We start from the raw sequence: 17,077 nt of genomic DNA on the forward strand, positions 1-17,077 counted from the left end.
ATATGCTTTGGCAATTGCTTACAAGGCAGTGAAATTTCAAAGTGATTAGTTGGATTCATAAAATGAAATACTGAAACTGAATATTACAAGCAGAATGTTCTTATAAGGAATAAATACAAATATAGAAACCAGCTTGTGGTCTGGTGTGGGCCTCACACATTTATGCACTTCAGATTGCAGTATAAATACGTTTAGTTGAGCTACACGAGTTCCCAGTTGCGGTCATCTTGGAAGTAAGTCTCCTTGCTCATTTCACTCATATAATAATGTAAAAATGCTTATTTACTTTAAGTACTATTTTTAATTTGTACTTAAAATGGTTAAGATGGTACAACCGGTTCTGAAGAAGTTGTGCCAGTATGGGAAAATGCTAATAAAAACAAAGAGGCGTGATTTGTAAATGTACTTTGACTTGCATTTAAACAACAAAAAACTTATAAAGACAAGGTATTTGATGTTTGACCTAGTCAACTGCATAGTTTTTTTTTATGTTTATTTTGAAATTGATGCATGTTCAAAAATTGTTGGGACTAATTTACGATGGCAATTTACGACTAATAGCAATGTGACAAGTTCAAATAAGCAGGTGCTGTGAAACAAGTGAGGCTATCGTCTAATCATAGTATATAAGGTCCTTCAAATCAAGGATGGGTCGAGGCTCGCCGATCTGCCAACAGATGCGTCAGTGAATAATCCAAAACTTTGTGAAGAACATTCCCCAGAGGTAAATCAGTAGTATTTTGGGCGTTTCACCTTCTACAGTGCACAATATAATTAAAAGATTCAAGGATTCTGGTCAAATCTCGGTGCGTACAGGGCAAGGCGGAAAACCACTTCTGAACGCATGTGATCTCCGATCCATCAGATGCCACCGTCTTAAATACCGTCATGAGTCTGTAATGGATATCCTGACATGGGCTCAGGGAAACTTTGGTAAACCTTTGTCAGTCGACACCATTCTTCGCTGCATCCACAGATGCATGTTAAGGCTTTACTATGCCTACTACTTTGTGGTCCGACGAGTCGACATTTAAAATATTTTCTGGATGAAACATCCGTCGTGTTCTTCGGGCCAAAGAGGAAGAGGACCATCCAAGCTGAAAGAAATAACTTGCTTCTTATTTTTGACTTACAGTGGATATAAAAATCTATACACCAATGTTAAAATGTCAGGTTTTTGTGATGTAAAAAAAATCATGTAAAAAAGATAAATCATGTCAGAACTTTTTCCCACCCTCAGTGTGAAACTACACCATCTGAAAAACAACCAGAAACATTTTAGGGAAAAATGGGAAAAATAAAAAAACCTTTAATAACCCGAGTTGCATAAGTTTGCACACCCTTTTGTAATTGTTCCTGTGTTCAGAATGAGCCAATCACATTCAGTCTCATGTTCAAAAGTAATTATCATACAGCGGTCATCAATGAAATTATTCTGATTAACCCCAAATAAAGCTGTTTCTGGTCTTTTTTCTTGACATCTTGGTTTCATCTGATTGCTGAAAGTGTGGTTTGCATAGAGCTGACAAAGTCTTTACAGGGTCTCATGTGTTGAAAGGAATCGGGAGAGGGGCATAAAAAAAAATCCAAAACATTCAGTGTACCATGGAACAATGGCAACATTACAGGAGCTTCAGGAGCATTTGACAAGTACTGTTTACTGTCTTCATGTTGTTTCTCATAAAACCATCCAAGCTCAACTAAGTCACACACAACCATGTGGTAAAATGTGTTCTGGTCTGATGAGACCAATTCAATCAGTTATAATAATTCCATAATTCCAAAAGGTTTGTTTGGTGCAACAAAAAAAAAAGCACCAAAAGAACCCCGTCCCCATGATGAAGCATGGTGGTATCAGCATTATACTTTAGTACTGCTTTTTCAGCTAGAACTGGGGCTTTTATCAAGGTGGAGGGAATCATGAATGGCTACAAATACCAGTCGATTTTAGTGCTGAACCTTCAGGTGTCTGCTGATGAGCTGAAGATGAAAAGGAATTTCACCTTTCAGTACGACAGCGACCCAAAGCACACATCCAAATATACAATGGAATGACTTAACTAAAAGGGTTAAGGGTAGCTAGAGCCTAGACCTGAATCCAGCAAAAATCTGTGGGGTGACCTGAAGCGGACGGTGCACAGGAGATTCCCTCACAATCTCACGGATCTAGAATGTTTTCGTAAGAAAGTGTTGGAAAATATCGCCAAGTCAAGATGTGCCACACTGATAGACTGTTACCCCAAAAGACTGAATGGTGTAATAAAATCAAAATGTGCTTCAACAAAGTATTAGCTTATGGGTGTGCACACTTATGCAACCAGGTTATTGTATGTTTTTATATTTTTCCTTTTTTCCCTAAAAAAGTGTCTGATAGTTTTCACTTTTTTTACACTTTGGAAAAAATTCTGACATGGATTTATTTTGGTTTATTTTTATACATTACAAAAACCTGCTATCTTAATGAGGTTTGTAAACTTTTTATATCCATTTGGGCAAATCGCACTGAGTAAGAAAGTGTCCATAAAAGATTCGTAGTGAGAGACGAGCGTGAAGTCAAGTACCAGGAAAAACACTTATAATGAAATCGGCTTGGTAAACGAACAGAGACGAGGCTGCTGAGCGGATACTTCCAAGTGGCTAATGCTAGGAAGGCCCTTATATAACCTCAGGTGTTTGCAGGTGTTCGTGATTAGAACTCTGGCGAACTCGAGCGCGGGTATGACTGGGAAGTGTAGTCCTCCTCCACCACGTCCCTGGGCGGCACTACACTTTGTGAGCTGCCACGCCGATTTCGCCGTGTTGTAACAGAGCCCCCCCCAAAGGACTCACTCCGGGAGCCGAAGTTTCCCGAGACACCCCCCCCGGTTTGTCTGGATGAGCCACGTGAAAGTCCTTATGCAGGCCTGCGTCCAGAATGTCTCGGGCTGGGACCCAGCAGTGTTCCTCTGGTCCATACCCCTCCCAGTCCACCAGATACTGAAGTCCTCCTCTTCTCTGTCTGGAGTCTAAAATGTCGCGGACGCGGTAGGCTGGGTGGCCTTCTGTCTCCAACGGTTCCGGTGGGGAATCCTCCGGCACCGCTGTGGCCAAGGGACCTGAGATCACAGGTTTGATAAGTGAGACGTGGAAAGACGGGGCGATGCGACTGTGTCTTGGAAGGTCGAGACGATACGTGACTTCATTAATTTGCCTCAGTATTCAGAAGGGCCCGATATACTTCGGTTGAAGCTTTGTGCCCGTGAGGGGTTTCAGATCTCTTGTGGAGAGCCACACCCGGTCCCCGGGTCGATAATTAGGGTGAGCCCTCCGGCGCCGGTCGGCCTTTCATTTAGCGACGTGGGACGCCTGCACCAGCTGTTGATGGGCACGCTCCCAGACCTGTTCACTTCGGCGGAACCACTCATCCACTGCTGGCGAGTCCGTGTGAGCCGCGTTCCAGGGGAATAATGGCGATTGGTAACCCAAGACACACTGGAACAGGGTGAGCTGGGTGGCGGAATGCCGTAGCGAGTTCTGGGCGTATTCTGCACATGGAAGGTACTGACTCCAGTCCCCTGGGTTGGCAGAGCAGTAAGTCCGGAGGAACCGTATGACTTCCTGTTTGGCCCGTTCTGCCTGTCCGTTGGCCTGGGGGTGGTAACCGGACGTGAGATTAATGGCAACCCCCATCTTCCTCATAAAGCTGGCCCAAACCCGCGATGTGAACTGTGGCCCCCTATCAGTCACAATCTCCTCGGGGATGCCAAAGTAGCGAAAGACATGTTGAAACCGGACTTCCACTATGGTGAAGGCAGATGGGATGGCTGGTAATGGAATTAAGCACAGGGACTTCGAGAACCGATCTACGACCACCAGTATTGCAGAGTTCCCCTGCGACTTTGGCAAGTCGGTTATGAAATCAAGGGCCAGATGGACGTTCAGGTATGGGTAAGGGCACCAACTTCCCAGCCGGGAGCGCACGTGGGCCTTTGGACTGAGCGCAAGAGGAACATGAGGATACGATGCGCTGAACCTCTCTAGGCATGTTGGGCCACCAGTACTTCTCGGCCAGCAGTTGGTAAGTGCGGCGGGCCCACGGGTGGCCTGTGACCAAAGTCGTGTGGGCCCAGGTAATGAGTTCGAGACGGTACCGCTTAGGCACGAACTGTTTGTCGGGAGGACAGGCTCCTGGGATTCTTGCGCTGGGAATACGGGCTAAGTTCTGTGCTAGGGGCCACTCCAGGGCACCCACTATGCAGGAGGGAGGCATAATGTAACTCTCTTGCTCCGTCGGCCGCTCTGGGGCATAAATGCGAGACAGGGCATCGGCCTTTGTATTCTTTGAACCAGGTCGGTAAGACTGAGTGAACTGGAACCTGGAGAAGAATAAGGACCAGCGGGCTTGGCGAGGAGTGAGCCGTTTGGCGGTTCGTAGATATTCCAAATTCTTATGGTCCGTGAAGATAACAAATGGGTGTTCTGCCCCCTCCAACCAGTTTCTCCACTCTTCTAGGGCCAAAATTCTGACATGGATTTATTTTGGTTTATTTTTATACATTACAAAAACCTGCTATTTTAATGAGGTTTGTAGACTTTTTATATCCATTGTATATTTGGGCAAATCGTACTGAGTAAGAAAGTGTCCATAAAAGATTCGTAGTGAGAGACGAGCGTGAAGTCGAGCACCAGGGAAAACACTTATAATGAAATCGACTTGGTAAACGAACAGAGTCAAGGCTGCTGAGCGGATACTTCGCAAGCGGCTAATGCTAGGAAGGCCCTTATATAACCTCAGGTGTTTGCAGGTGTTCGTGATTAGAACTCTGGCGAACTCGAGCGCGGGTATGACTGGTAGGTGTAGTCCTCCTCCGCCACGTCCCTGGGCGGCACTACACTTTGTGAGCTGCCACGCCGATTTCGCCGTGTCGTACCAATAGCTTTACATCCTATTTCTGCTACAGGGCTTCTTTGTGTAGATATTTAAAAAATATATATTTTATTGTTTAGCATGGCATGCTTTTTCTGTCCTAGTATCAGTCTTTCAATCTTTTTCTACTGACATATTATTGTGTAAATGTTCCATTTAAATCATACAGTTTGCTGCAGTGACGCCTCTCCAGGTGCTGTAAGACATCACATTTTGCAAGTGTGCATACAATTAATATTCTCAGTTGATGTGCTTGTAGTTAAATGGGGTGTGCAGATATGACTGAAGCTTGAGTACTTGTGCATTTTGTACCATTTCTTATCTGGAGTTCATTGACTCAGACTTAATTTCGCTTAACTAAAGTTGTATTAATTTTCTGAAAGGTATGAAAATGTTCTCCAGTTGTAAACTCCTATAACTATCTGTGTGAATGTAGGTGGTTCATACTTTGAGTGATATGTGAAAGACGGCAATTGTCTAATAATTTTCATTGTATTTTCAGTGTTGCTTCTGTGCTATTTATTTTCACAAAAAGACTCAAAGTCAGTGTTACAGTTGCATGATTTATTTGATAGAAAATTTAAGACATCACAAGTCAGTCATATTTTATGCTTGCTTGTTGGTGTCTGGTTGGTCTGCTCCTCATTCTTCTTTGCTCTTTGGGAAGTATAAATGAATACAATTAGAGGAAATTGTTTAAGCCGTTAAAGGAAGGAGTTTTTTTCTAAATAAAAGAACATGTTAGAAATTATAAAGATTTTTTTTTAAAGATGACATTGCCTCACCTTTCCAGCATCTCTGCTCTTGGCTCTCAGCTTGTTGACCTGGGACTCAGCAATGTCAGCACGCTCCTGAGCTTCCTCCATCTCATGCTGCACTTTCCTGTACCTGGACAGGTGAGTGTTGGCCTGCTCCTCCTGTGATTGGCAAGCAATATCCAATTTAGTGATGTTAAATTAAGTAAAATACCGGCATGTTTGTCATTGTTATGCATTACATGAATGACCAGTGTAGGTTATGAACTTACAGCTTCCTCAGCCTGCCTCTTGTAGGCCTTCACTTTCAGCTGCAGTTTGTCCACCAGATCCTGCAGTCTATTCACATTCTTCTTGTCCTCCTCAGTCTGTAAAGATCAGTGGTTATTAAGGTTTTGCTTGTTTAAATTGTGCTTCATATATGCTTCACATTGCCAAATATATTTTGTACCTGGTAGGTGAGCTCCTTCACTCTCCTCTCATACTTGCGGACTCCTTTAACGGCTTCAGCGCCACGTCTCTGCTCAGCTTCGACCTCACTCTCCAGTTCACGCACCTAGAGCAGACATTTCATTTGTAGAAAACCTTCTAATAAAATGATTTGCTAGTTGTACCCCATGTTTAAGGATTGCAATATACCCTAGATTCCAGTTTCTGGAGCTGCTTCTTTCCACCCTTCATGGCAAGATTCTCAGCCTCATCCAGACGGTGCTGCAGATCTTTGACTGTAACTTCAAGGTTCTTCTTCATTCTCTCAAGGTGAGCACTGGTGTCCTGCTCTTTCTTCAGCTCCTCTGCCATCATGGCAGCCTAGTGTTTGACCATGTCATGAATTTAGTTTTCAGGTTAACTGTAAATCACAGTGTTATCGTTTCTATTAAGTGAAACACTCACATCTGTGATAGCCTTCTTCGCCTTCTCTTCAGCATTTCTGGCCTCCTGGATGGTGTCATCCACCTCACCTTGGACCTGCACCAGATCAGCCTCAAGTTTCTTCTTGGTGTTGATCAGGCTGGTATTCTGTCAAAAAGGGTAACAAGATGAAATTAGGTGTTTTTTGTCACAAAATATCAAAGAAACAGCAAAGAGCAACATCGGAACAGCTAGTAGATCCTACCTGAGAGTGCAGCAGTGTCACACGCTCACTGGCATCAACCAGCTCCTGCTCGGCCACTTTGCGGCCTCTCTCTGTCTGCTCCAGTGCAACTCTCAGTTCCTCAATCTCTGCCAGCATCAGGTTATTCCTGCGCTCCACCATGGCCACCTGCTCCTTCATTTCTTCCTGTCCTCTGACAGCTTCATCAAGGTGCAGTTGGGCATCCTGATGTAAATGGAATAGTTAATTGATGCCTGAAGATAGATAACTTTTAACCATTGAAAAACAAATGGAGGTGCACCTTGAGCTGTCCTTGGACATTTCTGAGTTGTTTCTGTGCCTCAGCAGCCTGGCGGTTGGCATGGCTCAGCTGAATCTCCATCTCATTGAGATCTCCCTCCATCTTCTTCTTGACCCTCAAAGCATCATTCCTGCTCCTGACTTCAGAGTCCAGAGTAGTCTGCATGGACTCAATCACCCTCTGGCTGTTTCTCTTGATCTGCTCCATCTCCTCATCCTTCTCAGCCAGTTTCCTGTCAATCTCACTCTTAACCTGGTTGAGCTCAAGCTGGACACGAAGGATCTTGGACTCTTCATGTTCAAGTGTACCCTTAGGAAATATGTTGAATGTTGAACAATATAATGCATATCAAGTTTTATTTCATTTTTGCTTTTTGCAGTTATGCATCGTTACCTCAGCTTCTTCAAGAGCAGTCTGGATTTCTGATTTCTCAGTTTCCACTGTCTTCTTTGCCTTCTCCAGCTCATGGATGGTCTTTCCAGTCTCACCAATCTGTTCAGTCAGGTCAGAGATCTCCTCTGCAGAAGCGAGAGAATTTCTGTTAGTTTGGTTTCATTTTAAGGGTGCTACTATTTTACATGTGAATTTTTGTTTAACATACGCTGGAGATTCTTGTTCTCCCTTTTCAGAGTCTCCAGGTGGTCAAGAGCTTCCTCATATGAGTTCTTCATCTTAAAGAGCTCAGTGCTGAGAGCGCGAGCCTCTTTCTGAGCCCCCTCCAGTTCAGCCTGGCCTTCCTCATACTTCTGTTTCCATTCTGCCAAGACCTAAATGTCGCATTAAATAGGATCATGTAAACTTTATGCTTGTACCAGTTTAATAACTTGTGTACTTTTGGACAAGTAACAGATGTTCACCTTGTCAAAGTTCCTCTGCTTCTTGTCAAGATTAGCAGCCACAGAATTGGCTCTCTCAACGTCAATCATGAGGTCCTCCACTTCACCTTGCAGTCTCTGCTTGGTCTTCTCCAGAGAAGCACACTTGGAGTTCACAGCTTCAATGGATTCCTCTGCCTCTTGTAGACGCTGAGCAAGCTTTTTCCTATAGGGGGGTGAATCAGCAATATGTTGTATATTTGGCCATGATGAGTATTATTTGTTTAGACAAAACTGTTTTTCACTGTGGTATGAATTTACTTGGCCTCCTCAAGCTCCTCGGTACGCTGAATGGCATCAGTCTCATATTTGGTTCTCCACTGAGCCACCTCACTGTTGGCCTTGGACATCGCACGCTGAAGCTCAGCCTTGGCCTCCTGCTCTTCCTCAAACTGCTCTCTGAGCAGATCGCAGTCATGTCTGGCTGATTGGACGGCATGGGCCAGGGCGTTCTTGGCCTAAAGATAAGTTTTTATTTTCAGTTCACTCATTCATACGGATTGTTTTAAGCACACTACCACATGTACATTAATGGACTGGACAGATTTGTTTAATTAGTTTCATTATTTACCTTCACTTCCTCCTCGGTGACTCTCTTGAGTTCTTCAATCTGCTGAGTGTAAGCTTGTTTTCCTCTTGTAAGCTGGGACACAAGTGCATCTTTCTCTTCCAGTTGCCGGCCAAGTTCACCTGTCACCAACAACAGTGGCGTTAGCTTTGTGTTAGACATCAATATTTTGATTATATATTAAGTTGAAATACTCACCATTTTCAGTCTGAAGTCGTGCTTTCTGTGTGTTAATGTCATTCAGTTGGCGGACATTCTCATCGTTCTTGGTCTTGAGTTCACTCAGTTGGTCCTCAAGCGTGCGGCACATTTTTTCTAGGTTACCCTAAAGCATAATAGGATAAGTTTCATAGTAATTATTAATTATTAATTTTGCTAATGTGTCAGCTATAAGAAGTAAAGTTCATTCTGATACCTTTGATTTTGCCACAGCCTCCATGTTACTGGAGAGGTCATCTATCTCCATTTTGTATTCACTCTTTTCCTTCTCCAGCTTCTGTTTGACACGCTGGAGGTTGTCGATCTGCTCTCCAAGCTCAGCAACGCTGTCAGCTTGTTTCTTGCGGAGTGCAGCAGCTGTGGCTTCATGCTGCAGAGTGGACTCTTCCAGATCACGACGCAGTTTCTGGAATTCGGCCTCACGCTTCTTGTTCATCTCGATCTGAGCAGCAGTGGCACCTCCAGCTTCCTCAAGCCTCTCACTGATCTCCTCAAGTTCCCTGGAGAGATCAGCTCTCTGCTTCTCAACTTTAGCACGAGCTGCACGCTCAGCCTCAATTTCCTCCTCCAGCTCTTCAATGCGAGCCTAAGGTGGAAAAAAGTTTGATTTGTCTGAATGAATGGCCTTGCTTGCAGAGCTTACTGTTAACCTGTTTCAGAACTCATTTTTACCTGGAGTTCTTTGATCTTCTTCTGAAGTTGAGCTCCCAGTGACTGTTCATCTTCAATCTTGCTCAGAAGTTGACTTATTTCAAAGTCCTTCCTGTTTTGTTGAAACAAGAAAAACAAACATGATGTTATCAAGAGTTATATATTTCTTTCTAGAGTATATAATTTCTTTTACACTCACTCACTTCTTGATCTTTTCATCAGACTGCTGCTTGTCATTCTCCAGGTCCATTATGGACTCTTGAGCCAGTTTCAGGTCACCCTCAAGCTTCCTCTTGGCTCTCTCAAGGTCCATACGGAGTTTCTTCTCTTGTTCCAGAGAACCCTCAAGCTGTGTATGTGAGCGTGTTAGAGTTTCAACTGATAATCTATAACACATTTATGAAATATTTCATTAAAAATAGAATACTAAAGTCTTACATCATCCACTTGTTGCTCAAGCTTGGTCTTTGATTTGGTCAGAGTGTTGACTTTGTCTTCCTCTGCCTGGAGATCATCCAGAGTCTGCTGGTGTGCCTCTTGGAGGGCTTTCTTCTCCTTAGTGAGCTTGGCAATGCTCTCATCCTGAGAGGCCATCTCCTCAGTGAGGTTCTTGACCTATGAAAGAGCATTAAATAATGTTAAGTTGTCTGTTTAAGTTCTTATGATAAAAGTACAATATGTTCATTTAATTAATTTCAACCTTGTTCTCAGTGGCATGTTTCTCCTTTTCCACTTTGGCCAAGGTGAGCTCCAGGTCATCAATATCCTTCTTCAACTCAGAGCACTCATCCTCCAGTTTCCTCTTCTTGGCAGTCAGCTCAGCATTGATTTCCTCCTCATCCTCCAGTCTCTCAGTTGTGTCTTTGAGCTTGGCCTCAAGCTGGATCTTGCTCTTGATGAGCCCCTCACACCTTTCCTCAGCATCAGCAAGGTTCTCAGTTTCCTGTTATGATGATTTTTTTTTGTTTGTTAAAGATTATTGAGGTTATCCAAATTCCAGTGAAATTTTACCAACTCTGTTTAAAATACTCACAGCTGATACTTGGAGTTGCAGGTCATTTTTCTCCTGTACCAGAGACACCATCTTCTCCTCAAGCTCTTTCTTCTTGGCCAGTGCCTTTGCCAAGTCCTCCTTCATTTTCTCAAAGTTCTCCTTCATGGCAGCCATTTCCTTCTCAGTCTCTGCAGACTTGAGAAGAGGCTTGATCTTGAAGTACAGCTTCATCCATGGCCAGTGTTTCACATTCATGAATGAGCGGATGTTGTATTGGATGGAATAGATGGATTCTCTGGAATTTAAGATGAACACAGTCAGTATGCACCTACCTATGTTTATTTTTGTTTTGTACTTAGGTTTAATGCTTTGTTCATCTAAATATACCTCCTCTCCATCATCTTGACAAACTCCCTCCTCATGAGGTAGCCACGGCACAAAGCCTGAGTCATGGTCACCAGTTTTGCCAATTTCTCATCTCGCATCTCCTCAAGGGTACCCAGCAGACCGGCTTTGAAGAACACCTGCAGGTTTGGGAAGGTTGGAAAAAAATGATGATCTGAGTCTTTACCTAAGAAAATACAGCAATAGAAATACAGCAATAGAAATACATAATGACCTGTGTTATAATTAGTACTGGGTATTGTAGAATTTAAATGGTGGCTGCTCTCTTGAGTTGCATTTTACAGGAAATGAAACTTTTCAGTACCAACATTAATACTTTTGTTAATACAAAACTACACACCTTGGTGTGTCCAAACATGTACTGCGTATGATCTACATCGATAGAGCCTAAGAGTTTCTCTGAAGCTTTTTTGTTGTCAATGAACTGTCCCTCTGGGATGACACTGGCATTCAAGACTTTGTATCTGAAATAGAAACATGTATTTCAGAATACATAATGTACCCACATTTTCATTTCTTGGCCCACAACCCATGTGTAGAAGCCAAGGGTATTTTCAGGTGTTCTTCCATTACTGTAAATTATATTTGTGATTCAGATTACCTCTGTTTGAAGTCAGCATAGAGGATTCTGCTTGGGAATCCCTTTCTGCAGATTCTGATACCCTCCAGCACACCATTACACCTCAACTGGTGGATGACCAGGAAGTTCTCCATCAGACCTAGCGTGTACAGTGTAGTGGTACAATATTTAGCAAAAACTCTTACAGTCAAAGACATTCATAGGTACGTTGTTGTATATTTACTAGTAAAAATGTAAGAAACTAAGAATACCCACCTGGAGTCTTGGACTCATTTGGAATCAAGCAACGCACAAAGTGAGGGTGAGTGCTCCTCAAGTTGGTCATCAGCTTACCCAAGTTCTCCTGTGAGTTTTACATTCAGCAGTTTAGCAATAATAATAATAATAATAATAATAATAATAATAACAATAATAGCCTGTACACAGCTAAACTAGAGTAGAGGAAACTGAGGTAAACTAGTATACTTTCAATAATTTTAATCTTTGCATAAATTCTGAGCAAGAATGCTGAACTACATGTGGATACAAAACACACGGTCAGGAAACAAGTTTAATGTTACAGATTTTCAAACATCAAAAGGAATTGTGAGGATTTGTGGAGCTCAGATGGGAATCTAAATAATATAATAATATTTTTTATATTTTAAGGGATTCTTAAAAACACAAACAGAGGAATTGTAAACTCTGGTATGATGTGAAACTGATGTTTACTGTTATTTACACTCTGATAGGACTCTTGCATCTGTTATGTTAGTTTTTACAGTAAATGTCATGTATTTCATCCTGTTGCTGAGACTAAAATGTATGTAAAATGTGGAATCCATTCACTCAACCTTTTATGTTAACGTAGTTTCTGTTAAATTGTTCTCACCCTGAACAGAGCAGACACAGTCTGGAAGGAACCACCCTTCTTCTTGCCTTTCTTTCCACCACCACTATCAGCTGTTGACAAATACAAATTAGTCGGTTATTGTTTTCCTTATTTTATTATACTCTTACTTTCTCAGTCCAGAAACATCTTAATTACTGAAAGTGAAAAGTCTGATTATCAGCTTATTCTGTGCTTGTATTCTGAAAATTATTAACCTTATCAATGTTAATCTTACCATCGGCAGCAGCATGGGCTGCATACAGGTGGCACAACAGTTTGTTTGCTGCCTTCTGGTACAGCTGCACAACAGAGTCATTCAGTGGATCCTTGTTCTTGTCCAACCAGCCAGAAATGTTGTAGTCCACAGTGCCGGCGTAGTGCACCAGGGAGAAGTGGGCCTCAGCTTTGCCTTTGGCGGGCTTTGGCTTTTGGAAGCAGGCACATTTTCCAAGGTGCTGGTCATAAAGCTTGTTCTTGAAGGTCGTGTCAGAAGCCTTGGGGAACATGCACTCCTCTTCAAGAATGGAGAAGATGCCCATTGGCTGTTGGTAATATTCATTTTTATTAAGTAGTCAAATGACAAGGAAGACAGGTTGGATAGTTAGCAATTTTTTTTAAATGTCCTTCATTGAAACACCTTACCTTCTCAATGAGCTCAATGCAGGCAGCCAAGTCCATACCGAAGTCAATGAACTCCCACACAATACCTTCTTTCTTGTACTCCTCTTGTTCCAGCACGAACATGTGGTGGTTGAAAAACTGTTGCAGTTTCTCATTTGTGAAGTTAATGCAGAGCTGCTCCAAGCTGTTGAACTGTAGATCAATATATTAGACATTTCCAAATTATTGTTTAAACCAGTGGAACACTCTTCATGGAGAAAAACAAATATTTACATCAAAGATCTCAAATCCAGCGATGTCCAGCACACCAATGAAGAACTGTCTTTGTTGCTTTGTGTCCAGCATCTCATTAATTCGCACGACCATCCACAAGAACATTTTCTCATAGATGGATTTGCAGAGGGCACTGACAGCATTGTTCACCTGAATAATGTAAAAGTTAGCTTTATTGAGTATTGTCCTGTAATTTGTGCTTTCTATACAAACAAAGCTTCATTCTCACAGACATTACCTGAGGTACAGTCTGGCCTTTGGTCACAAACTCATTTCCGACCTTGACTCTGGGGTAGCACAAAGCTTTCAGCATGTCAGCTGAGTTCAGGCCCAGAAGGTAGGCGATTTTATCAGCAACTGAAGTGAAAAAAAGTTGTAATAAAAATCAAGAATTTCATATATGTTCCAATTTATATTTTGACAGACTAGGTAAGTCTTGTGATTTTATTTGTACCCTCAGTGCCATCAGGCTCAGCCTGCTCCTCCCTCTGCTTCTGCTTGAACTTCATGTTTCCATGATGCATCACAGCACCGGTCAGCTTGTAGATGTTAATTTTCTCATCAGCGCTGAAGCCGAGGATGTCAATGGCCGTCTGTGTGATGAGAAGGAGAGATTAGACGTGTCATTATAATTTACACACACATTTCTTTTGTGAAATTAGAGCAAATCATTTTTCGCACATCTGTGGCAACGAACTCCTCAACATCATCGATGCTCTTGACTGTGATTTCACCCTGGCTGATCATAGGGTAGTCGTAGGGGTTGGTGGTGATGAGCAGTGCCTCTGTATAAGGATACAAATAGTTGGTATTCATACAAATTTGTTCCTTAAACTAATGTAACAGGATTTTGGCAACATTACAGCTCATGAGAATTCCTACCAAGCAGCTCTGGTTTGTGTCCCGTCATGAGCTGGTAGAAAATGTGGTAGCTTCTCTCAGCAGACAGCTGGAAGGTGACTCTGGACTTTTCCAGCAGGTCTGTTGGCAAGAATTGATTTTGTTAAGCACTGTCTCATGTTTATTTTATAATATTCTTAAATCTGATCAGTAATCAGATAAATGTCTTTGAACAGTTTTTCCAGGTGTGCTTGCACCTTTATGCACTGTGTTCAGAATTATGAACTGTCAGTGATTGGACTGTTATTTCTTTTTCCTGCATTACTGACTGGAGTTTTTCATCATTTGTATTAATGTAGCTTCGTATTTTTATATTCACAACTGGAAGTTTTAGAATATATATAAGCGCTAAGCCAGTAAGTTATCAGTGGGCCTTTGGTGCCGTTTGCCTTTATCACCTTGTAATTATAGCTTCTCCGTTAGTTAGTAGAATGAATTACCATAATCACTTTTCAGATAGTAGTAAAATACCACTTTCTCTCTCTTTTCTTTTTTAGTTCATTCTCTTTTTGTACATCTAAAAGATTTTAAATGAATATTCCATGATATTCAGGAATCTTCATAGTTGTTAATACTTACAGGTTTCAATATCAGCTGAGGCCAGCTTGCCAGTTTGGCCAAAGTGAATTCTGATGAATTTACCCTGTAAATGAAAAATATATATTGTATGTATTTGATATATATTTTAGTCACATGGCTGCGTACACAATCTGTGATTTATACATTCAGTATGTGTGAACTTACAAAACGAGAGGAGTTGTCATTTCTCACAGTCTTGGCATTACCATAAGCCTCCAGCAGGGGGTTGGCTGCAACAATTTGGTCTTCCAGTGAACCCTAGTGATGATGGCAGGTATTTAATTGAGGATTCTGACTTCTGATTTTTATTTATATATACATATATGTTTATATATAACAGTAATAAATGAAACAATATTTGGTGTGATGACCCTTTGCTTAAAAAAAAGGAGTCTTAGGTAGAATTTGTGCAGTTTTATAAGGAAATTAACTGGTAAGTTTTTCTGAGCGTCTTGCAGAGCCAGCCACGGTTCTTCTGGAGACTTTAACCGTCACACATACTTCTTATTTTTGCAGCAAAATCCAGCAGCCTTCATTATGTTTTTGTCTGAAAAGTGTCTCTTACCACTTAATACGCTGGTTTCTTTACTGACATACAAACATTTTTATATTACATTTAATTTTGTGCAGGAAAACTAATGTTTGGACATATAAAATGTTTTTGTACTGACTCGATAATGTAGAAGTCATAAAATAAAAAATCTATAGCAACGTTTTTACTAAAAAAAAAAGGGGTGTCTGAGACTTTTGCACAGTACTGTATATCAGTAATAATTGTTCGCTTACCTGCATTTTTCCAGGAGTAGCCTCTGCCTTCTTCTGTGTAGTCATGCCAACCATTGCGAAGTACTGAATGACACGTTTTGTGTTCACAGTCTTTCCTGCACCAGATTCTCCACTGGGGGCAGCACAGACTGTAAATTACTTTTCAATACAAGAGCATCTAGGAATGTATCTTTATGTGTCATTTTTTTCAGAATTTTCATTTAAGAGTTTTAACTTACGTAATCAGGACTGACTGGTTCTCACGATCTAAAGGAGTAATTAGAATTCATTATACATTTTGTATAATGCATACAACTATTTATACAGTGACAAATAGTTACAGTTAGAAATATGAGGAATATCATACCAGTGAGCATGAACTGATAGGCGTTATCAGAGATGGAGAAGATGTGAGGTGGGGCTTCAATCCTCTTTTTGCCTCTGTATCCACACACAACGACAGCGTCGTACACTGGGAGCCACTTGTAGGGGTTCACAGTGACGCAGAACAACCCTGAGTAGGTCTGAAGGAGAGTCAGAGTAAATTTTCATTAGTTTGTGTCACTGCACACTCTTCTATTTCTCTTTCATAATTGAGTAATTCTTTGTTAAACTTACGTAGATCATCCATGCTGCGTAACGCTCTTTGAGATTATACAGCACGGTAGGTTCACTGAGGTGGGTCATCATGGCCATGTCCTCAATTTTGTCATACTTTGGGGGATTCATGGGAAAGACTTCATCTTCCTTAACTGTGACCGTCTATAAAATAACAGTGATAGAACACATTATAATGGTTGGTTCTGTAGGGAAATATACTAGGATCCTGCCACTTCTAGATGCGTCAGTTATCTTGTCACTTACTTTTTTGTCCAGAGTTTCAACGGTGGCTTTGCCACCCTCTTTACTCTTCAGTGTACCCTTGACGTACATCTCAGCTGCATCAGTCACAAACACTGCAGTTTTGGCATCAAAAGGTCTGTTCTGAGCCTCAATCCTCTCCTTGTCCGGCTTCCGGAGGTAGATGGCCGCCGGGCCGAAGCATTCCATCTCGCCATCTCCCATGGTGGCAGGTTACTGTGGAGTCAAATTATATAAACATACCTTTTTTACTTTGGATGAAGCCATGTAGTTGTCTGTGTTTTAGAAATCATGAAGGGATAAATTCATCAAGTTCATGTAGGGATCATGAGCTTAACTTCAATTTTTCATTTGCTATTTCAGTAGACTCATTTCCACAGTACATCTGTCTCACCCTCATCACAAATTTCCAGTGAGCTCAAATCACTGAATTAATACTGACATCAACCTTACTGTTTGAATGTCTGTATTTCTTCACAACACTTTAGCACATATCCCCTCCTCCCACAATACATTCTATTCTCTTAAAAGAAATTTCCTTGTTTTTTTTTGTTTTGTTTTTTACACGGCCTGACAAAATACACAGTAAATAAATACACATCAATCATTTGTTTTACCATTTCGATGTTTAGAACTGTACCTTGTTTGGGGTCAATAGGAGAAATTGGCAGATGGTAGATTGGCTGGCAGATTGTAAACACTGAAAAAAAGGAGTAAATATCAGTTTAGACAGTGTAAACACATTGATGAAATGCAACATTTTTACAAATCAAACAGTATACAAAGATAATTCTCAAGCACATGAGACATCAGCACTGCAGTGGAGATTTCCTCACCTTGGCAGGGTGCTTGAGGTT

The 17,077-nt window shown here is 41.6% G+C and overlaps 1 protein-coding gene across 1 annotated transcript; it reads right to left on the reverse strand.

The window, feature by feature from the left end:
• Nucleotides 1–5,455: 5,455 nt before the first annotated feature.
• LOC108261476 (myosin heavy chain, fast skeletal muscle) lies at nt 5,456–17,077 on the reverse strand. The gene is made up of 41 exons (XM_053674099.1): nt 17,057–17,077; nt 16,861–16,920; nt 16,224–16,436; nt 15,978–16,121; nt 15,727–15,883; nt 15,599–15,626; nt 15,381–15,492; nt 14,760–14,852; nt 14,595–14,658; nt 13,998–14,096; nt 13,797–13,900; nt 13,570–13,708; nt 13,354–13,472; nt 13,116–13,265; nt 12,864–13,034; nt 12,457–12,763; nt 12,222–12,292; nt 11,606–11,693; nt 11,372–11,489; nt 11,111–11,234; nt 10,753–10,889; nt 10,405–10,660; nt 10,072–10,314; nt 9,810–9,986; nt 9,575–9,720; nt 9,393–9,483; nt 8,917–9,306; nt 8,700–8,826; nt 8,505–8,623; nt 8,195–8,391; nt 7,916–8,099; nt 7,660–7,825; nt 7,452–7,576; nt 7,059–7,367; nt 6,779–6,982; nt 6,556–6,681; nt 6,301–6,471; nt 6,113–6,217; nt 5,934–6,029; nt 5,692–5,823; nt 5,456–5,563 (listed from the first exon to the last, which is right to left on the reverse strand). Exons 3-41 carry the CDS (start codon nt 16,422–16,424, stop codon nt 5,549–5,551), a joined length of 5,805 nt encoding a protein of 1,934 aa, XP_053530074.1. The 5' UTR covers nt 16,425–16,436; nt 16,861–16,920; nt 17,057–17,077; the 3' UTR covers nt 5,456–5,548.

Source organism: Ictalurus punctatus, chromosome 21 (genome assembly GCF_001660625.3).
Source record: "Ictalurus punctatus breed USDA103 chromosome 21, Coco_2.0, whole genome shotgun sequence".
NCBI classification, from domain to species: Eukaryota; Metazoa; Chordata; class Actinopteri; order Siluriformes; family Ictaluridae; genus Ictalurus; species Ictalurus punctatus.